This window comes from Myodes glareolus, chromosome 13 (assembly GCF_982192425.1).
Source record: "Myodes glareolus chromosome 13, mMyoGla1.1, whole genome shotgun sequence".
Taxonomy (NCBI): Eukaryota; Metazoa; Chordata; class Mammalia; order Rodentia; family Cricetidae; genus Myodes; species Myodes glareolus.
The window spans coordinates 11,106,702-11,130,496 of NC_142038.1; the positions used below are offsets into that span (position 1 = coordinate 11,106,702).

The window sequence follows — 23,795 nt, forward strand, 5'->3', positions numbered from 1 at the left end:
TACTGTGTTGGGAAAAGGGTAGCAATACCATCTTAAAGCATGTGTTTATTTTAGAAGCATGAATAGTGGGCTATTGTAGCATGAATTACTGTAGTATAGTTACTTTGGTACTTTCCTGCAGTTAGTGTTGGGATTTGGGCTTGGGAGCATGTTCTTATTTTTCCGATAAGAACTTCCTCAACTTCTTTAAAAACCTACTCACATGATTGCTATCCTTTACTTGAATGAACTTACCTTTCTCAGGGAAAAGAAAATATAAATACAAATATTCCTTGATCCCTTATTCTTCATAAGATGCCCAAAGCAAAATCCTGACAGTGGGTTTTGTGGTATTATCTTTTTGTAGAATGTTGTGAAGTGTGTAACATCCCTGTTACTGTAGAAGGGTTTCGCTGGAGGTAGTTAGTGCAACAGAGCTCTTGTACCAACTTTATTAGGAAATAAGAAAGTGTACATGGGATTTTCCTCTCCAAATCTACTAGGAATTTTTAATATTGACTACTAAAAGAGCTGAACTCATTTTCGAAAGACATTAAGTTAGATTTCAGCAGTTTCCTGCAGTCTCCCCCCATTTTCATTGTGGAGTCATCATTGCCTTTTCTTAATTTGTTGCTCTGTGGGAAAAATTCAGTGTTATGTTGTGCGGTATAGTCTTGTCTGTTCTTTGTAGTAAGTAATGCCCTTTTCCTCTTTCCAAAATGTGTTCCTCATCTTTGTATCCTTGGGTTGTCTTTTCTACTTCAGTATCATGTTCAAAACACTAGATACAAAGTGAGCTCTAATCAGATGCAATGATAGTTAAGGCAGCTGTCATTTAGTGGGCTCTTAATTAGTTGGAGAGGTATTTCTTACCCCACAAGTTAGATACAAGTATACATTTTTTTTTCCTCCCTAGATGGACCTCCAGTTGTAGCTCATTATGATATGTCTGACACCAGCTCTGACCCAGAAGTGATAAATGTGGACAATTTATTGGCGGCTGCAGTAGTTCAAGAGCACAGTAATTCAGTAGGCGGCCAGAACACAGGAGCTACCTGGAGGACCAGCGAGCTTCTAGAGGCAGGTTGGTCTCCCCTACCCCTTTTTCTAATGACAATGTGCATGAGTCCTGCCAACCATTTCTTATGGTAATAGACCCTGCTGAGGAGAGCAGGCCATATACAGCCTTCTGTCATTGAATGATTGTGACTTTCCAGGCTGCCCTATATAACAAAAGATTTGAGTAGTATGCCATTTCTTAATTAGAAGGAAGCAAATAAAAATATATGAATATGTAGGCATCAAGTTTCAGGAAGCATACTCTTGGGTTAAAATGCTTTTATGAAAGCAACCAAGACGTCCTGAGACACCCCCGCCAGTTCTTTCTCTGCCTCGACTCTGGATAGCCACCTTGCAGCTTCAGGAGGGTCTGTGGATGCTCTCTGCGTGTTTGCTTCATCTGCAGTGCTGTCCTTGTTTCCTCTGTGATCTCTCTGTTAATTCCTCCCCAGTAAACTCTCCTCCTCTTTCCTAATACTTTTCTTTCACCTCTGCTTCCATCATTTCAGAGAGAATCTCCTTTTTTTTGCATCCCATTCTTTTAGATCTCTGACATTCTTAAAGTGATACTTAGAAAGAACCTCACTGCATATTGGAAACTTATTAGCATGCCTCTAGCTTCCCTTCAATCTCTTCCTTAAATATTCTTTTTAATTTGAACTTTAAATAAAAAAAAATAGTACTTAAGTTTAAGTTGAAAGGGGAGGAAACTTAAACTCTTGTGCAGTCTCTATTGTCTTTGTAGCTTTCGAAGGATTATGTTCACTGGTTTAATGCATTGGTCATTAGCCATTATTTCATTAAATCATTACTTTTATGGGAAGTTTTATAATATAATTTTGTTTTCTGCATTAAAACACAGTGCCAGTGGTGGTTGTCCTGAATTCTATCACTGTCTTTAACACTGACGAATAACATACTGACCTTCTAAGATTGGGTATGATTTGGAAATTGGATTTGATTTTGATCATGAATCAGTTGTTTTTCTTTTGGATTTTCATTTCATTTTTATTTGTATAAATATTTGCCTAGCAAGAATCTTTTAAGGATATATTAGTATTCTACATCAGTACTTTAAAAAGAAGTAATACTTTAAAATTAAAGATGATAATAACCACATAATTGTTTAACATGTTTCCAAGTTGTGTGATTTAGTTTGTTCTATTACTAGGTGTGTTTTTCTTTGATTTCTACCCATGGATGAAGAAGTAGTCTATCCATCTCAGTTGTACTTTCCCATTTCCCCAACCATGTCATTACATACAGACCACTTTTTAGTAAATTCTTAGGGATAAAATGAACAATTTTCAGCATGTTATTTTTTTCTTAAAAAATAATGAAATCTTTAATTTGTGTGTGTGTGTGTGTGTGTGTGTGTATGAGTGTATGAACACCTGCTTGTCTGCATGTGCACCGTGTGCATGCAGTATCCATGAAGTTCAGTTCCTTGGAATTGGAGCTCATGAGCCAATGTGTAGGTGTCAGGAGATTAATTTGTGTCCCCTGCAAGACCATCAGACCCCCAAATGCTCTTAACCTTGGAGCTGTCTTTCTAGCCCACATGTTATTTGCTTATTTTTTAAATTTATTTTATATGTAAGGGTGTTCACCTACATGTCTGTCTGAACACTACTTGTATGCCTGGTGCTATAAGATGGCATCAGATTCCTTTGTAACTGGTGTTACAGGTGCTTGTGAACCATCATATAGGTGCTAGAAATTAAACTTGGATCCTCTGAAAGAGGAACCAGTGCTCTTAGCTGCAGAACTGACTCTCTAGTCCATGTAATTCTTAATATAGAGAATACTTTTGCTTCTTTTGAGACTGGGTTTCTTTATTTAACAGCCCTGGTTGTCCTGGAACTCACTTTGCAGACCAGGCTGGGCTTGGAGTCACAGAGATCCGCCTGCCTCTGCTTCACGAGTGCTGGGATTAAAGGCGTGCACCACCTCCGCCTGACACTTACCATAGAGAATTCTTTCCAGTATGTTGACTCATGTAGAATTGTTAATGTTTTTCTTTGATCTACAGAAAAGCTAGCAGTTCTATCCAGGGTTTAATATTTACATTTTCAGGTTCCGGTATAGTCATATCTTAGTGTCTGTGGAGGATTTCCAGAACCTCTGAATTAAGAAACAAAATCAAAAATCCCAGAGGGACTGGGTCCATAACCCCAGCACTTGGCAGGGTGAATTAGGAGAATCACTCTGAGCTTAAGGACATTATGGGCTCCAGAGTATATTTGAGTCAACTTGGAATAGAGTAAGATTCTGTTTCAAAAAGAACAAACCCAAATCCGTAGGAAAGAACAAATCTCAGTTATAAATGGTATAGTATTTGCATATAATTTACACACATCTTTCTACTTTAGTCATCCTCGGATCACTTAGAAGCCCTCATTGTATTGGGGGATGCTGACAAAATATCCTGTGTGTTCAGTTCAGGTGCAGTTTCTCCTCAGTATTTTCCACTCACAGTTGGCGGGGATTGGGGGCTCACTGTAAATTCAACTTGTTTATTTAAAACATTATGATTGCTGTGTACCTACCACCTTTCTTTTTAAGAAATAAAACATGTTGAAAGGGTGTGAGAAGGCCAACACCAGGGCTTCAGCTCCACAGCTTTCCCCCTTACTCTGAAAGCTGTTCTAAATTTTTGTGTTAATCCTTTATGTTCTTAATTTGTTTATTAGTAATTAGTTTAAAAACACCTACTTTTGAATTAATTGCATTGCAGACAATCATTTGTAGTTTTTTTTAGTTAAACATTTTGTGAGTTTTGTGCTTGCTTATCACAGCTTCCTCTCACTGAATGTTGAGGGTGCTGTTTTAGATGCTGCTGCTGTTAGTATGTTTTGTATATATGCATATAATTTTTGTATATATATACACATATAATTTTGTATATATACATACATGTATATGTAGTTTTCTATATATGTATATATTTCTTTAAGTTATAATACAGAGTATGTGTGCAAATTGGGCCATAAATTATGGTAGGTTTATCTTTATGATACAGTTACCACTGTTCAACAGCACCCATGACATTTTCTTGTGAAAATGTCTCTCTTTCAAAGTCATTTTCCCTAGATATGAAAATGTAGACTACTACGTGAATAATAAGTAAAATTGAATGTTGAGTTATAGTAGGAATCTATTGTATGGATCTAAATATTATGATGTCATTATAAAATATTAGTAGAAGTCATGATTGTTAGTTTAGTTTTGGTACCTTCTCTGTTTTGAGTTTTGAATGTAAGTTAAATGTTTCATGGTTAATCTGGTGTCCGTGTGTCACAAATAAAATTCTAGTCACTGAACAGACTATTCTTATGTTCACTTTAATAGCAGAATATCAGCTCACATCCATAGCCCTGATGTATTTAAGGTCATTTGAGTACCATTGGTAATAGAGTAGCCAGCTTCCTTTTTAAAACAATTAGATGATGTTCTTGTATTAGTTAGCACTATTTAGTATCTTTAGTTTTGAACTGGTAAAAAAGTTGGGTAACAGGCAGATTTTAAAGACTAGTTTGGAATCCGGAAAGACACTGATCAGAAAGATGTACATTTTAGCTTTTGCCATGTTTCCTTGTCATGCACTTTTTCTTATGTGATGTTTGAATTGTTGTATAGGGTGCTACTTTTGAATCAGAGCCACTTAGGAACTGTGTGGCCATAGGTCAGTTATGTAAAGCCTCAGTTTTCTCTATTTATAAAACTAGTATCTGCCTCAGCAAATGTTATTGTTACTGCTTACATGTACAGCACAAAACAGGAATGCTCACAACCATTGTGCTACATAATAGTGATAGCGCTGAAGTAGATTAAAGAGGAAGGTTAATATTGTTATGAGTTTGGGACCTTTCTTGGCTACATAGTGACTTTCAGCCACTTGGGTTAGAGGGTAAGATCCTATTTCAAAGCAACAAAATAGAAAAACAAACAAGAAACAACAACAATAATTATAGTTGGAGTTCAAAGAAGCAGAAGTCTGAGAAGCTCTTGGATATAGGACAAGGTAGCCCTCACTTGCAATCCTCCACATCAGAGTCCAGGTCCTAGGACTATAAGCACTGTTACCAGGTAGCTTGCTTTTGAACTGCACGTTTGGATGTTCGTGTCTGAGGCAAGGTTTTGTTTAGTCAAGCTGGCCTTGAACTTATGATCCTTTTACCTCCATCTCTCAAATACTGGAATTAGAGCCACATATCTACTATATATGGCTTACATTGCAATTTTTTATGGCCACAGTTGTACTTTTCAAATTGTTTGAGTCTAATAATCTGAAAGTAGTATATAAATTATTGACTTTTATATTTATAAGGAGTAAAGTTAAAATAATCTGAAATACTAGTGATTTTTTTTAAAAAAAAGATATTCTAAAAATAACATGTGGCTTAGTGGTTTCTTCAAAAAAATTTGTTTCAAAGAAAAAAATACCCACTAGTATAATGTCACATGGCTGGCTCTGATGGGTCTTTGGACACAGGTCCGGGTGAGGGGCCTACCTAGTAAAGGCTGGTATTCAAAAATGCAAGAATGTCTGAGATGGATCACAGATAAGTTAGGCTTCATTCAATTTACTTACTTATTTTGGGGAGCTTGACAGACTGAGAATCTTGTAAGTCTGTCACATGTGGCTTTAAGTGCCTCTTGGAGCACAGTTCCTTATTTCTTAGTAAGTTGACACTGTTTTAAGGTGGCTGTGAACAAGATGAGCATTCATGAGAGCTGATATACAAGTGGAAAGAGAGGAGAGAGACTCCAGTCATGATTCATGAATGAATGAATCTGTCAGGGATCAGCGTGTGAAGGTGAGAAAGTTCCCTGGAAGAAAGACACTGCTGGTGTTGGAGGAGCTGGACTGTATAGCCAGTCCCCAAACTGGGGCACAGGTTAGGAGCTGGACTGGAGTGGGCAGCATTTTCAGGAAAGCCTGTACCATAAGGAAGTGGAAGGAAAGTTCAACACAGTTTACCCCGAGCCGACATTCCAGAAGGCAGTAGAAAAGTTATTGACAGATGAGTTGTGGGTGGCAGAAACCCAGTAGAACAAGACTGTAGGGTGAGCCCAGAGAAGAGGAATGGGCCAGGGGCTTAGCATTTATGTGTAGGTGGAAGAGGAAGTGGCAGTGTGTTACTCTCGACTGACTGCTGGCTCTCTGCCTGCTCCTGTTCTCTCCTTTTACAACCAGGGCCCTTGCTTGTTTTGTCAGTTTTGTGGCCTCCTTTCTAACTCAGCCTTTTTAGGCTGAGATCACAGCTTTACTCCGGCTTCGCACTGAGGACTCTTCTTTACTCTTGTTCCTGTTCACTGGGTGGGTCTGGCTCCAGGGCTCCTTGGCGAGTGTCCTCAGCTTTTGAGTGTAGTTGAGTGTTCAACTATACTCACCTGGCATACTGTAGTTAGCCTGTGTTTATACTGCTAAACCCAAATGGAGACAGTTACCTGGTTGGATTAAGGGTCACTGTATTTCCCTAATCTGCAATGTCACCTGTCTCTCAGGCTGTGCTTTCCTCAGGAGTACTTTTTCTTTCCTTAGAACTACTGCAGTACTTCCACTTCCAGCTTCTCTGTTCACATCCAGTAAAAAGATCACTTCAGCTGCCTGACGTGGCTCTGTTGCTTCCCTTTTTCTAATATAACCTGATCTAGCACATCTTTAAAAATCTTTAAAAATACATATACACTCATCTTTCTCCCTCATTTACCTCCTTTCGTCCACATTCCACCTTTTACAGTTTGTTCTTGTTTCCCCTCAGCCTTTTTGCTATTTTGGTTCCATGATTCCTGAGACCCTGCTTTCCAAGGTCATCTTGTTGTTGACTCTAGAAGTCTTTACTTACTTTCACTTTTTTGTTTATTCTTCAGCAGTGAGCACAGATTTATTGAGAAAAATTGAGAAAGAACTCCCAAGAGCAGGAGGGGTTCCAAGTAGGTAATCCCCCCTTCTCAGTTCTTACCTGACCTTGTCTTGGGCTTTTGTTTTTGTTTTCACATAGATTCCCCTTTCTGTGCCATCTCTTAATTAGTGGTGGTCGTCAGGGTTCTTTCCTGTGCTCCCTTCACTGCTGTGACTCTTCTTCCCTCGGGGACCATAAGGATTTATCAAGTCTGTTTTGCTCAAAAGTGTTTTTGAATAGTACTTCCAACTATCTGTTGGAAAGCTATCCTCAGTCTTCATTGTCTCCTTCAAGCTGCCTAAGTCACCAGCACACATCATTTTCACTCCTTCATCCTTTGGTTTATCTGACCCAGCATCACATGAGCAATCCCCATTTGCTACCTTCCCCAGAAAGCGTAACAGAACCATTGCCTGCAGTTTTCTGGCCCTGCTACCAGTTTGACTTCTGTACTTCAAAAGGAAGCCTTTAGAATACAGAACTGAATTGTGTCACTCTGCAGGTCTTTCAGTGGTTTCTCACCTTTAAAAATCAAGTCCAGGCTCCAACCTGAGATTTCGCCTTTGCCAGTGTTGCCAGCAGTGTTCATCATGACTTTTTCTATTCTAACTCTCAATGCATTTTTAGACCCTAAAGGTACTTCCCCTTTCACTGTACCCGGTCTTCCCTGGGAGCTCAGCTTCCCTGGTCAGAGTCTGGGGAATGCGCCTGTTCTCTTTCCTTGTACTACTTGATACGTAACCCAGCCTGGCTTCCAGATCACAGATGTATACCATTGCTCATGTTTCCAGACTGCTCCCTACCAAAAAACATGGAGCAGTTTTTTGAGCTGTGGGTAATGAATGGATTGCTTTTTTTTTTCTATTGCTGAATGTGTTACAGATATATTGCGAATAGTACCTGTACTTGCCTGTGTCAAATAGTGTTCCTACCACCCAGTGTAATGTATACCACATCCCAAGTAATATACTTATTGTAAGAACACACAGATAAACAATAAAATCTACTTGAGATATCAATTACAGACTTGTTGAAACTTGAAAAGAGCAAGGCTGTCAATCTGTCCCTACCCTGCAGTGCAGCTGGAGCAGTGTGCTTAGTAAAGGTACAGATGGATGAAACACTTGACTAAAGCAAGGTGGTAGACAGAATAAGGATCTGAGTTTACCAGTTCTAGACTTCCCCAAATCCCATTTAAACAACATCCCTGATTTAACAAAACTGGGTACCATGTAGAGAATATGCGTGCATTTTGGTTTCAAAGATCAGTGGCTACTGCCAGTGTTACCACATGAAATCCAAACCATATTACAAAACTCATGCAGACTGTAATATAGTCTCAGTCGCCTTGTTTCTAGTCATTGAAAATTAGTTATACATATGTAGGCACGCATGTGCAATAGTGCACATGTGGAGGTCAGAGGACAAATTTGAGAGTAGGTTCTCTTCTTCCACCATGTGGATCCTGGGATCACACTCACTCAGGTAGTCCACTTGTCCCACTGACCCATCTCACCAACTCTCCATCGTTTTAAACTTCCCAGATGGGTGAAAATAGCATTAAACAGTAAGCACTAATAGTGCCATCAAATGTGATTACTTTCCACAGCTTTCCTTACCGTCTACACACTTTATAATGTATGAATTATACTTTAATGTTGAGTGTCTGCTTCCCCAAGTCTCTGTTAACACTGTCGTACCCATCTTTGACTGTTGTAACGTCTCGCTTATGTAAGGCTTTTCCTCTTAGGGTGAACTCTCTAAGGTGAGTTTGCAGGGGAAAAGGATGCAAACACCATGAAGTTTAAATTTGGAGCTGCCTGTGCTTTTCCAAAAGGGTATGTTGAACAGCTGACAGGGAAATCTCTCAGTGACGCTGACGCATTGGAGCCAGTGAAAGAGGAGGATGATCCATGTTCTGTAAAATCTTCCGCTCATCGATTTCATTTGTATGAGCTTTTGTAAACATTTTTGTTAAATATAGAGAAAAAAATTTGTATTAGATAATAACATTTAAATGCAAATTTTTAATGAGTAAATGAAAATTTGTGTTGACTACAGGTATGTTAATTTGTAGGAATTAATTTGTTAGTTAAAATTTGTTTTAACTTTAATCTTAGCACTCGGGAGGCAAAGGCGAGCGGATCTCTGTGAGTTCGAGGCCAGCCTGGTCTACAAAACCTAGATCCAGAACAGGCCCTAAAGCTACAGAAAAACCCTGTCTTGAAAAACAAAACAAAAACAACAACAACAGCAAAAAAAAAAAAAAAAAAAAAAACCAAAAAAGTGAGAGACGGTGTGTGTGTGTGTGTTTAGTTCAGAGGACAACTTTGGGGAGTCTATTTCCTCCTCCTATTGTGTGTCCAGGGATTGAACTCAGGTTGTCTGGCTTGCGGGACAAATTACTTTACCACTGAACTTTATTGCTGGCCATGTAGCTATTTAAAATTCATTTAAGATTGGTGTACATAGCTGAATTCTCTTATTCGTGTTTGGATTGTGTTTTGATTTGATGTTGTACCATTACCGTTCTGGTCAGGTCTGTGACAGTCCGGCTCACTGTGACACTGTAACGAGTAGTTTAGGAAGATGCTTGTATGGCGGTCCCCTGTGTCTCAGTGCGCTGCACTGGGCATGCCCCGGGTCTCGTGCTTTGTCCGTGTCTGTTGGGAGTTGTCAGCCGTGTGCAGCTTATATTTCAGTCAGACGCATCCCAAAGCTCCATCTGCTTCTTGTCTTTGCTTTTTCATGGATTTTGGGATTAGATTCTGCCAGATTGTCAATCCTTGAGAGGAAAAAGTCTTTCACAAAGCATTTTGGTATAAATACGGTATTAATTGTCATTTTGATTCTGCAAGTGCTTTTACAGATTTCTGATTTAGAATTTTATTCTGTGATGCTAAGCAGTAGAGAGCTACCCCATTGACCTCAAGGTGGTTGTGTAGGTCATTAATAGTAGACTAGGATTGATTGCAAGAAGCACCACAGAATAAAATATAGAGTGTTATATCTATAAATATATTTAGGTAGTGTGCTAGTCAAAGTATTTAGTTTTTCTCCTAAGAGACAGAAGTATAGAATAAGGGATTTTCCTGGAAAGCCCTGATGTGTTACTTGGATGCATGCCATGTCCAGACATTATATTTCTTTGTTTAAAAGGACATTTTTTGTTTTTCATTATGTGTGTGTGAGTATATGTGTGTGTGGGTATATGTGTGTGTGGGTATATGTGTGTGTGGGTATATGGAGGCCAGAGGAGGATGGCAGATCCCTTGGAGCTAGAGTTACAGGCTGCTGTGAGCTGCCTGATGTGGGTGCTGGGAATTGAACTTGGGTCCCCTGGAGGAGCTGCACATGCTGAGCTCTCCAGCCCTTTCTATTTCTTTTTAAAAGACAGTTTGTTTGTTTTCAAGTGGCAGAGCATCTTGGGAGATGGTTCTGGTTAAAGTGCTGACCATGCAATTGTGAAGAGTGGAATTCAGAAACCCATGCAAATGCCAGGGGCCTTGTCAGCCTGCCTGTACTTCCTGCCTGAAGACAGGCCATGTCAGGGAGCTCTGAAGTGAGCCTGCTAGAGTGAGTATGGTAGAGACGATGAAAGATGATTCTGGATATCAACCTTGTATCTCCACATGCATGCCACACATGTGCACCTATACACGTGCAAAAAAAGGTTATCTGTGTAGACACATGCATGACAAACACACAGCACACACACACACACACACATGCATACAAAAAATGGAAAATGGGAAAAAACCCCAACAAAACACAGGGTTGTGCTCCTGTTTATTTGACAGTGGTATCAGTTTTGCTGTGACTAATAGAGCTTGAATAGAGTTACTTATTTCTGTAATTAATCCAAATGAGTGCTGTTTAAAGGAATCAATCTGTATTGCTTGCTTTTCTCTCCTTCTCTCTCAGGTCATTTGGATCCAGGATTCCTAGCAAGTGACAAAACATCTGGCGGCAATGCACCACTTAATGAAGAAATTAATATTGCCTCTTCAGATAGCGAAGTGGAGATTGTGGGTGTTCAGGAGCATGCAAGGTAGGCGAGTACCTGGGGGTATTCTGATGCTTTACATTGTGACTCTCTTTAAACCAAAAGATAAGTTATATAGATCAGGGCTGGAGGGATGGCTCAGCCCTTAAGAGCACCAGTGCTGCTCCAGGTCCTGGGTTCAGTTCCCAGCAACCGCATGGTGACTCACAGCCATCTGTGTGGGGTCTGATGCCCCCTTCTGGCATGAAGGTGTACACGCAGATAGAACACTCATAAAAAAAATAATTAAGAGTTAAAGGAAAGAAAGTGGTAGACCTCCTCCTGGCTGGCATGAAGGTGTAGGCTATCCCATGCCTTTCATAATATAGGAAAGCATGTGGATTAATGCATGAAAATTGTTTATTTTGCCTTGAAATTCTGAGCCTCAAGAACAACTCTGTGGGGCTTATAAAAACCATTGTAGTCTTACTACATGAAAATTTCCATCCCTTTCATTATAAATTATAAATTATTTCTGTAATGGACTTTATTTTACAAAGTAGTTGAATCATTTCTCCAACACTGGCCTGCTTTGTGCGCTTGAGAAAAGTTCTTGGCCCAGAAGGTGGCTTTATTGGCAAAGTGCCTGTGGCACAAAACATGAGGACCTGATTTCTGATCCACAGCTCTTAGGGCAGCTGTATCTGTAACCCCAGTGCTGACGGTGCCTTAAAGCCCCTTGGCCAGCCAGTCTAGCAGGATGGATGAGCCTCGGGTTCAGTGTCTGAGGGGAAAAAAGAAGCAGTTGAGGAAGATTGCTGAAGTTGTCTGTAGGCTTCCATATGTGGATATGTACACACAAAATGGGTGCATAAACCACACACATTTGCACATGTGCACATATCCACATGAAAACACATACATTAACTCCTGCCCCTAACTTTTATTTTTCTATGGTGTGGGAAGTCCTTCTGTATATGTGTTGCTTTTATTGGTTAATGAGTAAAGAAACTGCTTTGAACCTATAGCAGGGCAGAACAGAGCTAGGTGGGGAAAACTAAACTGAATGCTGGGAGAAAGAAGGAGGAATCAAGAAGACGCCACCACCGGAGACAGATGAACTGGAACCTTGCCGTTAAGCCACAGCCACACAGCAATACACAGATTAATAGAAATGGATTAAATTAAGATATAAGATTAAAATATAAGAGCTAGTTAATTAGAAACTAGAGCTAATAGGCCAAGTAGTGGTTTAAATTATATAGTTTCTGTGTGATTATTTTTTCTCTGAGCAGCCAGGAACAAACAAGCAGCCTCCTACAATATTTCTATACTTAAAAAAATCAACAAGCAAACATGTATTGGGGCTGTAGGACCGTGTTTTCATGATAAAGAAGAAAAAATCCTCAGTGTGTCATTCATTTCCAGGCTATTATTCTATTTAAGATGTTTGAGGTAATTAAACCATAAAAATGAATGTTTTACTGCTTATAACACACAAAACAAGTCATATTGTACACCTTAATATTTGCAAACTGTTGATTTTAAAGTATCCAGCACACAGATCAAAGCACAGACAGATATTCTCTTGTGGCCACACTCTGTAGTCTTGTCTTCCCCAGGTCATTCCCTTAGTGATTTTGATCCTGACTTCCAACAAATCCTAGTCACTGATTTGGAGGTCATGTTAGCCTCTTCTTTAATGCCCAGCTTGACTCTTTTTAAAAAATGTCTATTTTTTTCATTGTTTGTGGGGATACGGGCACATGAATGAGTTCAGGTGCCATCAGATCCTCTGAAGCTGGAGTTGTAAATGGTTGTGAATTTCCCATGGTGAGTGCTAGGAACTGAACTCGGGGTCTCTGCAAGAGCAGTAAGCTCTCTTAAACCCTTCCAGCTTGAATCTTAAGGGGCAGATTATTATGTTTTGTGGTGGCTGAATTGTGTAGATGTGATCACCCAAAAATTGTTCTCTAGAAGCTGATCTGTGTCACTTATCTTTGAAATCTCCAAGGGATGGAATGGTACCTTTCATGGGGCTCTACAGTTTATGGTGGTTCTCTTTGAAAGCTAACCACCTGGTTACAGCTGTCTAGAGCCAGAAAATCTTTGGGCCAGAGAGGTATGATCACCATATCCTCTAGAGAATGCTGAAGACAAACTCAGGTGGTCAGGGCTTGTTCTCATCCTTAGGTCTTTTAGGTGTTCTAGTGTCCTAACTGCCCCTTTCGCTTCTATTCTTTAGAACTGCTTGCAATACAATGCAGAAGTAACCGCTTAGTTAAATATGCACTTCATCTTCTGTCTGCTGTGGCTGTTCACTCTTCAGTAGTAAATGCAGACTTTAAACTCTCACTCATTCTCCCTGCTCCTACAACAAATACTTTTCTAGAATCTGTTTTCATGTTTAACAAATACCCTTGGGACCAAGCAACAGTCCTCTGGACCAAGCAGTAGTATTTCAGCTGTCGTTTGAGGAAGCATAGTTACTTGAAGGAAAATAGACCTTAATGGAAGTGTGATTTTGCTGTAGTTCTATATATAAGCTGCATTTCATCCTTGGTTCATCTCTTCTGTAAAATACAGATTAGATTAGATCCCTTTAAAGCCACTGCCTGGGATTCCTTAGGAAGAGTAACAGTGGGACTTTCTACCCCTTCGTTTAGATGTCATAGGAATTCTGCCAAAGATTGCATTGACTGCCTTGATGGCTCCTTAGTCCCTGAATTCTTTCTGACTTCCTAGCCAGCTTTACTTAAATTAGAATGTTTGTGCAAATGAGCTTTTAAACTTTTAGAGAACTTCATAATTTAAGATGATTCATTTCACTTAATGTGCTGTATGGAGAGGCTAGTTTAGCTCCAAAATAACCACACAGAAATTGTATTAATTAAAACACTGCTTGGCCCATTAGCTCTAACCTCTTATTGGCTAACTCTTACATCTTGATCTAACCCATTTCTAGTAATATGTGTAGCACCACGAGGTCATGGCTTACCGGGAAAGATTCTAACCTAAGTCCATCTCTGGCCGGAACTTCATGGCGTTTGCCTGACTCTGTTCTTCTTTCCAGCATCCAGTTCTGTCTTTCCTGTCTGCCTAAGTTTCTGCCCTTTCAAAAGGCAAGGCAGTCTCTTTATTCAACCAATGAAAGCAACACTTATGCCGATTTAAAGTAGACTTGTCTCAGAGTTCCTTGACCTGACACTTAAGAATTCTATGACCAGGTAAATCCTGTTACCTGCTTAAGCCTGTTTCTGTCTGTAGACAGGGTAATAACTTCCATTCCACCTCTTAGGGTTATTTGAAAAGGCCAGTGAGGTAATGTATATATGAAACTGCTTAAGTATCCCATGAAAATAATTTCTGTCAGTGTTCCACTTCCATGGCCATGTTCCCTTCACTTAGTCTGTGTTTACTTAACAGACTGTAGGGTTTGGGATTAGACATTGTGCAGTGGGTTCCTTATTTTAATACTTTTGTTAGAAAGTCTTTGAATATATTGTATTAGCCTCTGGCTTAGTGGGTACTTGGCCCATTTCTTGAATAGATTCTGTGTCTCTGGTACTTAGGAAACCTGTGTTCTGAGTCAGGTGTAGTGTAACTTGGTGATGGCTGAGCTCTGGTTGTCAGGCCCCCGAAACTTAGGTGCTTGTTGTTTCACACACAATAATGTCAGATGTGGGTCATAGCTTGAGCCTTCTGCCTTCTTTCATTTTAGTCAAGGCTTTATCAGGGTTTCCTTCAGGGCTCTGGTTTTATCGTTTGACTGGAGTATGGAATTCAGGCTGCTAGTGTTTCTGAAGCAGTTTTCTCCGCATGAGCTAGAGTGACTCGTCAGCAGTGTGGTTCTCCCTCCCATGTGCTGTGAACTGAGGCTTGCTTCAGCCCTGCTCCTCTCCCCAAGACATGGTGAAGGACATATAGATCTTTTATACAAGGTGGGGTTCCCATACATTTTAGATATACTTATAAAATAGTGTTATTTTCATTATTTTTTAATCTTATGTGCATTGGTGTTTTGCCTGTGTTGTATGTCTGTATGAGAGTGTTGGAACCCCTGGAACTGGAGTTACATTACACTGTCATGTGGGTGCTGGGAATTGAACCTGGGTCCTCTGGAAGAGTAGTCAATACTCTTAACCACTGAGCCATCTCTTCAGCCCCTTATCTGTTTTTTTTTCTTTTTCTTTTCTTTTCTTTTTTTTTTTTTTTTTTGGCTGATTTGTTTTTTGAGATAGGGTTTCTCTGTACCTTTGGAACTCACTCAAGGGGCTGGCCTTGAACTCACAGAGATCTGTTGTGTGATTTTTTTTTTCTTTTGGCTTTTTTGGGGGGTCTACTACCCAGCTCACAAGTAAATGTACATGGAGGTTTATTTTTACTTATAAACACCTGGGGTTAGCTTGGTTTGTTTCTAGCCAGCTTTTCTTTCTTAAATTAACCCATCTACCTTTTGCCCCTGGACTTTTTCTGTTGAAAGGAGCTGCTTTTTCGTCCTGGCCACCCAGAACCAAAATAATCACACAGAAACTGTATTAATTCAGTCCCTGCTTGGCCCATTAGCTCTAGCTTCTTATTGGATAACTCTTACATCTTAATTTAACCTATCTCCATTAATTGGTGCATCACCACGAGGTCGTGGCCTACCAGCAACGTTTCAGCTCATCTGTCTCTGGCAGCAGCTGCATGGCTTCTCTCTGACTCTGCCTCCTTTCTCCCAGCATTCAGTTAAGCTTTCTCTGCCTAAATTCTGCCCTGTTCCAAAGCAGTTCTTTCTTAACCAGTGGTATTCACAGCATACAGAGGGGAATCTCACATCACCTCCCCTTTTCTGTTTAACTTCAACATAGTAAAATTACATATAACAACTTTCAAATGAGAATTATTTATATTTACTTTATCTTTTATCATAATTAAGGAAAACTATAACTGTAACTATAAACTCTTCAACTCCATCAAAGACTCCAGAAGGATATAATGTTACCTAAGTAAACAGGAAGTGCATTGTAAGCAACTTCCAGAACTCTAGAATTGACAGAAACATCTCACTGCCTGGACAGCCACCCAAAGTTCTTCTGCAGTGTTGGGGCATCCATCTTCAGCCTACAGGTCCATAATATCCAGCAGACTTTTCCACGAAGCAGGAAATTTCAAAGACAGTTCCGCCTATATTGGCAGCTTGTCAGCTTTTCCCTGCCTATCTAAGTTCTGCCCTGCTATAGGTCCAAAGTAGTCTTTTATTAACCAGTGGTCTTCACAGCTTACAGAGGGGAATCCCACATCATTTTTCCTTTTCTTATTTCTGTATATCAATCTTCCTTCTTACTCTGTGGGCGACTGGGTGGGTGGCACCTGATGTCCTCCTCTACTTGTTTCCTTGTTTCTTCTTTTATTTATTCTCTCTGCCTCCCAATCCTACCTATCCTTGCTCCTGCCTTACTATTGGCCGTTCAGCTCTTTATTGGACCATCAGGTGTTTTAGACAAAGAATCACAGCTTTGCTGGGCAGTGGTGGCTCATACCTTTAATCCCAGCACTCAGGAGGCAGAGACAAGCAAATCTCTGTGAGTTCAAGGCCAGCCTGGTTTACAAGAGCTAGTTCCAGGACAACCAGGGCTACACAGAGAAACCCTGTCTGGGGAGTGGGTGGGAGAGAATCACAGCTTCACAGAGTTAAACAAATGCAGTATAAACTAAAGCAATACATCTTTGCATCATTAAACAAATGTTCCACAGCATAAACAAAAGTAACACACCTTTCCCAGCTCCCTCTCCCTCCCATCCTCCCACTCTCACCACCTTCTCCCCACCCCACCTTCAACCACTCCTCAGAGAGGGTGAGGTCCTCCTATGAGGGGTCAGCAAAGTCTGTCACAGCACTTGAGGCAGGACTAAGCCTCCCCTCACCCCCACCCCTCGTTTGTAGGCTGAGCAAAGTGTGTATAATGGGGTTGGTAGTGTTGATGAGTGCAGCTGGAGTCACAGCACCTCAGCTTCCGAACAGTAACTGGGCTTTATTCTTTACACAATTGCAGGTGTGCTCACCCCCGAGGAGGTGTGATACAGAGCGTCTCTTCCTGGAAGCATGGCTCAGGCGCGCAGTATGGTGGCTCCCGGCAAACACAGTCATGGACTGCTGTGACTCCCCAGCAGACGTGGTCTTCCCCGGCAGAAGTTGTTGACCTCACCTTGGATGAGGATAGCAGGCGTAAATACCTACTGTAATGCAATGTCACTGTTTCTCTGCACTGTTCCCTCCACCTCCTCCTCTTTGTGACATGGAAGTTCATTGTCATAGCTTCAGCTTCAGAAGCTGTTTGTGGCATTTGTGGAATTGAAATTCATGGTAACCTCTCCCTCTTTTTATTAAAATAATTCACTTAGGAAAATAACTTAACACAGAGAAAATAATATTTTTTCTTTTCCTCAGTAAGAAAATGACAGTGGTGGATTTTATTAGAGAACTTCATTTTGCTTGGTGACTTATCTTAAAAGTCACCCTCCATTTAGAATAATATTTTACTTACTAGTCAAAATGGATTTCAGGTTTTGAATCTTATATTTATTTTTCTGTATAATGAAATTAATATCTAGATATGACCACCCTCTGTCTGCCTCATTGTCATTCCTACCCTAGGGCATTTGCACACATATCAGTCAGGGCCTCCTCGTTGGCACCTGGTAGGGCATGTGCATTTAGAAAACCCTTCCTGCAAAGTGGAAGACAGAAGTATTATAAAATATATTTTTCTTTAGCTTATGTCTTCTGCCTTCTTTCCTGACATAGCTCCTTGTCAGTTTGCCATAACACAGGTATTTGAAATGCCCCCCACCTTTATTTCCAGATACTATTAAGGGGACTAAGTTGGTCTCCTTGTCGCAATAATTAATTCTTGAAAGTTTCTGGATGTCTGAAGAGTGCATTGAGAGATCAGTGGGAAATCTCTCTCTCTCTCAGCTTCCTCCCTTCCCCGGTTTATTCAAATAGGAAGGCAAACAGGGAAACCTGTTACTTGAGTAGGAAGAGGCATCTAAGTCTATAGGCACTTGCAAATCTGAGAGGGAGGCGCCTTTTCTTACAGCTGGTTGCTCCATAGAGGGTGGGTAACAACTGTTTAACTGGACCTCATGCTGTGTTTGGGTAGTTTTCTTTGCCTTCTAAAATACATACACAAGAGAATAAAGATATACCATAAGAAATCAAATGCAAAGCACATTGATGAGTACTCTAAGTCTTACACTATCTAAAAGGATTAGTAAAGGGTAATAGAAACTTCAGGGAATTTAGGAAATGCCAGCAGAGGAATTTTGTGGCATTAGTTACTACCTTTTTCCTATAACGTTGTAGTTACTAGTGAGGAACTTTAAAAAGCAATACCTAGAATTAGAACACTATGTATTGTGCCCAGGGGGAGTGAAGTAATACTGGCTCAGAAGGCTTCACGTTTGGTTTTTCTTTGCTTTGTTACATGCGAGGTTGCCATGTTCTTTTGCTTCCCTCTTTATGCCTTGGTGGTTCTTCCTGATCGTAGGATGAGACCTGCCATTTTCATTCACTGCACACACATTGACCAAGGACGCATTCTGCAAAAAAACACTGTGCAGGGTGAACGCTGTGGAGGCCCTGAGAGGAATGAGACACAGTCTGCACGCTCATGCATGAGTCTGCCTGGCATTTTCTCTTTTCTTATGTAAAGACAAGTTTATTCATTAATTCTCCTTCTTGTCACTTCAGTTCTTCTGTGGGTTCTCGCAGTAGCTTATTTGAGCATGTGGGGTTTTTTTTTTTCTTTTTTGGTCTTATCTGGTAGTAGTCATTTGATCTGCTCATCAACTTTTCAGTTTTTTTCTTTAGTCTACTACTAGACTTTAAAAATTATGAATCTCCAGTTTAGTCCATCATTTATTGCTCTCACCTGGCCACAATCCTAGACAGAAACCAAAGACCCAGAGGCCAGACCGAAATAGAACTTTGAAAATTCACTGCTGGTATATCTTTGGACCTTAACCTCTTGCTTTAGGATTAATTTATTGAGTTTTACTGTTACACATTTTTTTACTTGAATTAAAATGCTCAAGAAAGGAGAAATATATAATTTCTGGTCTTTGCTTTCCAGAAAATCATTGATAAGAGAATATAGTGGAGTGTATGACTTGAAGTTTTCGCAGCTTATATCTATCTCCCCCAGTATCAGGGCACAGCCCCATCTAAAGAATGTTTTTGCATGGCTTATTTTCATGTTACTAATGTTTTGTTCAAGTCTATACTACAGGCGATCCCCCCCTGACAGTTTCTTTAGTCCTTGTTAGCCATCCCCTAACTTTGGGTACACTGTGGATTGGGGACAGAATGGAGTGGTAACCATGCTCTTTTCTGGCCTTTTGCCTTCATCTTAGGTTGCACAGACAGATCCTTACTTCTTGTACAGGTCCCTGACTACTTGACTCCCTGCATCAGAGCAGAGATGTAGGCGTTAATATGCAAGGAGTGAGGGCATGCTTGTAGCAGTTGGCTCTCTCTAAAACGCACGGGACTTTCCCATCAAATAACTAATTAAGAGGGCATTTGAACTCCTCTTCAGCTCTCTCTAGTGCTACATCCAGGAGAGTGGAAATATGGTTTCTGGCAAGGTGTTAATCAAATTCTGTGACATAAATCTCATAATATTTGAAATTGTCTTTAAAAGTATTGTCTTCTAATTAAAGTTTTACGTTTGGTAACATAAGTAGTTCTTTATGCTTTGCCAAGATATTGTTTGGGTTACAGTGGGATCACAGATTGGTTTATGCCACTGATGTGATTAATTCCCTTCCCCTCCAATTTGAAAAACCAGAGGAGCAGAAACCTGGCTATTTGCCACTGTGGCAGCTCTGTAAGGCAACTGCTGCTCTTTGTAGATCAGTGGATCTCAACCTGTGGGCCACGACCCCTTTGAGGAGTGGACAGCCCTTTCACCGGGGTCTCCTAAGACCATTTGCATATCAGATATTTTCATCACAATTCACAACAGTAGCAAAATTACAGTTATGAAGTAGCAATGAGAATAGTTTTATGGTTGTGGATTAGCAATAGGACATTATGAATCACTCCTGTGGACTAACTGGATGCTGTCACGGTGAGAGAGCGGCCGTTGCATGTTCTTGTCAGTGCGGTTACGTGCATGGCCTGCCTGGTTTGCTAGTTTAGCCATTTGTCCATCCCCTGTTAGAGATTAACACCCGGACTAACTTAAAACAGATTCATTGTCAGCTTTTTTGTTTGTGTCCCAAGGCTTGCCAAAGCCTAGGACGCGACTTTGTTTTAGTTTTGACAGCCCCCCCCCTTAAGGCAAAGAGCTGAGCCCCAATTCCTGCTCGCCCATGTGTGTGTGATGTGACTTCCATGTGTATATAAAACTGCTGCACCCTAACCAAACTCCCTCAGATTGTGCACTGTTTGTTTAAAATAATCACGTATTTTAGTCCAATGCTGTTGTATTTTTTCTTTTTATTTAAAACACTACTTATTCTCTAACAAATTTCAAAGGGTAGTGATCTTAAAAAATCACTGGAAACTAGGAAATGTTTTTGTTGTTGCTTTGTTCTTTAAAGAGTGCAAAGGTCATTGAATCTTTTGCTCTTCTTACCTTGAACATGAATTGTCAGCCATTGTATGGCTAGGAACCAGTGCACTTGGTGTTAACAGATCTGCTGTTGCTGGGGATTGAGCGTGGACTTGACGCAGTGACGACAGATCATTGCGTAGAAGTAATGTTTTCCAAATGTGCAACTCGAGTTTGTAAAATGAATTTGGTTCTTTACATCATTATTTAGTTTTTGTTTCCATTTAGTATTTAATGGTCTTTGGAGAAAAAATAAACAGAGTGTTATATATATATTTTTTGGTGCAAGATAAGATTTTGTTTTTTGAAATAAGTCTGTAGCATAAAGGTTAAACTATTTTAAGACAAAATAAAAATAGAGTGTATTTAAACAATGATACTTTCTGAGAATTTTTTTTCCTGCCTTAGTTAATAAGGTAGGGCCTGGACCCGTCCCCCAGCTATCCTTTGGAGGTGGAAAGGTTTTATTTTGTTAATAGACCATTCTAAGACACCATGTGAGCTAAATCATAGCTGTATCCTATTTTCAAGATGTATTGTGAGTAGCCTGTGTCAGATCTAGGCAAAAATAATTTCATGGCACTAGGAGGTTGGCTCAGTTGGTAAAGTGTTTGCCAAACCTGAGGACCTGGGTCTGATCTTCAGTACCCATGTAAAAAGCTGAAGGTGGAACAGGCTTGGAATCTCAGCACTGGGGAGGTATGAGACAAGAGGACCCCTGGAGCATAACACCCAGACAGGCCAGTCATTTGTAAGCTCTAGGCCATCAGAAGACTGCCTCGGGAGATGGATGGTAATCCTCCGCACCCCTAGTACACACTTGCATGTACACCCTGACACATACACAGTGATAAAAGCACTTAAAAAAGAAAAGATAGTTTTACATTAGTTTCTCTGTAGCCTGAATCTCTCTCCTTAGCTAGAATTAGTGATTTTTGGCACAACCTGAGGTACGTTTGCTCCCTGGAACAAAACTCCATTCAGGACTAAATACTTTCCAGAAAGTACCATGCCAGGGTCTGACCGCTGTGACTGCACGTGATTTAACACTGTATTTTACAAATAACCTCACAAACTATTTCCCTAGTTTGCTTCTGCTTTCAGAATTGTATTTGGTTACCAAAATGGTGGAAGCCATGTTTGAACATCTTATGACTTTTGTAAAGTGCATGAAGAAGAATGAGGATCTAGAGAGAATGAGGCCTAGCTCCTAATCCTGTCACTCAACTCCAGGTCCTCCCAGTCTAAGCCTTAATGATTCTGCTTACCAAGCAGGGCTGTTTCCAGTTTGTTTGAAATGCTTACTTCATACTGCCTTGTATCTGAAACCTGGATGTGTTAGCTCCCACCAAGAGTTTGTGGGAGCACACCCTGACTCTAGAAGGAAACTGGTTATGGGTGACCTCATTTCCTGACCTTTTGCCTTTTGTAGAATAGACACAAGTAAATAAAATAATACTAATACGTGTCTGGTGCTTGCCCCATTTGGGCTCTTTCTTATAAAAGTCCTTTCTGGACTTTGCCTTTCTTTGCCCTTATTGCAGTGGTTCTCATCATGTTTCTTGTGACCATGTGAGTTGCACATCAGGTATTATATTACAATTCATAACAGTGGCAAAATTACAGTTAAGAAGTAGCAATAAAAATAATTTTATGTTGGGGGGTCTCTACAGCATGAGGAACTATATTAAAGGATTGCAGCATTAGGAAAGTTGAGAACCACTGCCCTTTTTTGTTGTTGTTGTTTTTCAGGACAGTTTCTCTATGTAATTTTGGCTGTCCTGGAACTCACTCTGTAGACCAGGTTGGCCTCAAACTCACAGATCCACCTGCTTCTGTTTCTCGGGTGCTGGGAAGCACCACTAGGTGAGAGTTGCTGTCTTAATGGTCTGGTTTTTTTAACTGTAGACACCACCTCATTGTAACTTCAGTCTAAAAAGAAAAAAATTGCAGAGCAATCATACACGGCACACACACGTTAGTTTCATTTTAGTTATATTACTGTCTGAAAGGAGTAGTCCTCTGAGATCAGTGGTAAGTGTGATTCTCTTCTGGCTCTGTTATACCTCCCCACCCCCGACAGGGTTTTACTATGTAGCTCTGGCTGGCCTGGAACTCAGAGATCCACCTATCGGCGAATCAATCCCACACCAGTTATGTTTTAAGGGTTTTTTTATTTTGGGGGGTAAAACTTACATACACCATAAACCGTCAGGAAGGGAGCCTAGTCGCTGGAGCAGGAGCCGGGACCGAGCGCCGGAACCAAGAGAGCCTGATCCGGGATCTGTGTCTGTTTTTAAAAGAGAAATATACCACGCCCCAGTGGGCTGGTATTTCAGCGGCTATTGGCTGACGGAGCGGAAGGCGCTCCCTGCCGCACTGTGGGCTCGTGCTTCAGCGACTATTGGCTGAGGCAGCGGAAGGTACTCCCACAACATCCACCTGCTTCTGCTTCCCAAAGGCCTGGGATTAAAGGCGTGTGCCATCATAGTCAGCTTTCTATCATCCTCATCATTTGCATTTTGAAATATGGGATCTGGAGAAATGACTTGGGTTAGTAGCACTGGATGCTCTTGCAGAGGACCCAGGCTAAATCCTTAGCACCTACATGGTAGTTTATAAGTGACGGTAATTCCAGTTCTAGGATGTGATGCCCTCCTCTGCCCTCTGAGGGACCAGGCAGACGTTTGCTGCCCATGTGTGCTTGTGTGCACTCATGCATGGAGGTGAGAAGACGCCGTACAGGAGTCACTTCTCTCCTTCCATGTGGGTGCCAGGGCTCGGAAGGACTGATACACAGAATTAGGAAGTTCCTGGCTGCAGTGGAAGGGGACACTGGCTCTGGAAGCAGCAGCAAGAGCAGTGAGGTCAGACAGGCAGGCAGTAGCAGAGACGTACAGAAGAAATGCCTGCTTACCCTGGAGAACATGGTGCTTCTGCCACTGCAGCAGGGCTTTGGGCAAGGATCCCTGCTTTCAAGTCATGTGGAGTCCTGATTTTTTTTTTTTTTTGGATGGATCTTGGTGTTCTATTTGGGTGGGTGAAGGATGGCTAAGTCAGCTCTGCAAAGAGGTGTGGCACAATAGCTGGTGGGGTCTAGACTTGGCATGCTACCTGGTCACCAACCTTAGCTGCTAGTTCTATCTGTGTAACTTCGAACTCTGCTCCTTGGGGACCCTCCACCCTCTGGGCTTTGGTAATTGACTTCTTGAAGGAGTTAGAACTGTAGTGAATGAGCTACAAAGGGCAGCAGAGAAC

At 40.8% G+C, this 23,795-nt stretch overlaps 1 protein-coding gene across 3 annotated transcripts in view; it reads left to right on the top strand.

Annotated features, from left to right (window-relative positions):
• Ark2n (arkadia (RNF111) N-terminal like PKA signaling regulator 2N) overlaps positions 1 to 20,911 on the top strand; it is a 75,786-nt gene extending 54,875 nt beyond the window's left edge. For 2 of the 3 annotated variants that reach the window (XM_048419682.3, XM_085676392.2), the window contains exons 3-5: positions 896 to 1,063; positions 10,872 to 10,998; positions 16,971 to 20,911. In XM_048419682.3, coding sequence (XP_048275639.1) covers positions 896 to 1,063; positions 10,872 to 10,998; positions 16,971 to 17,160 — 485 coding nt within the window. In that variant the 3' untranslated portion in view covers positions 17,161 to 20,911. The remainder of the gene's footprint in view (positions 1 to 895; positions 1,064 to 10,871; positions 10,999 to 16,970) is intronic. The other variant, XM_085676393.2, reaches the window with a different exon arrangement.
• Positions 20,912 to 23,795: the final 2,884 nt, after the last annotated feature.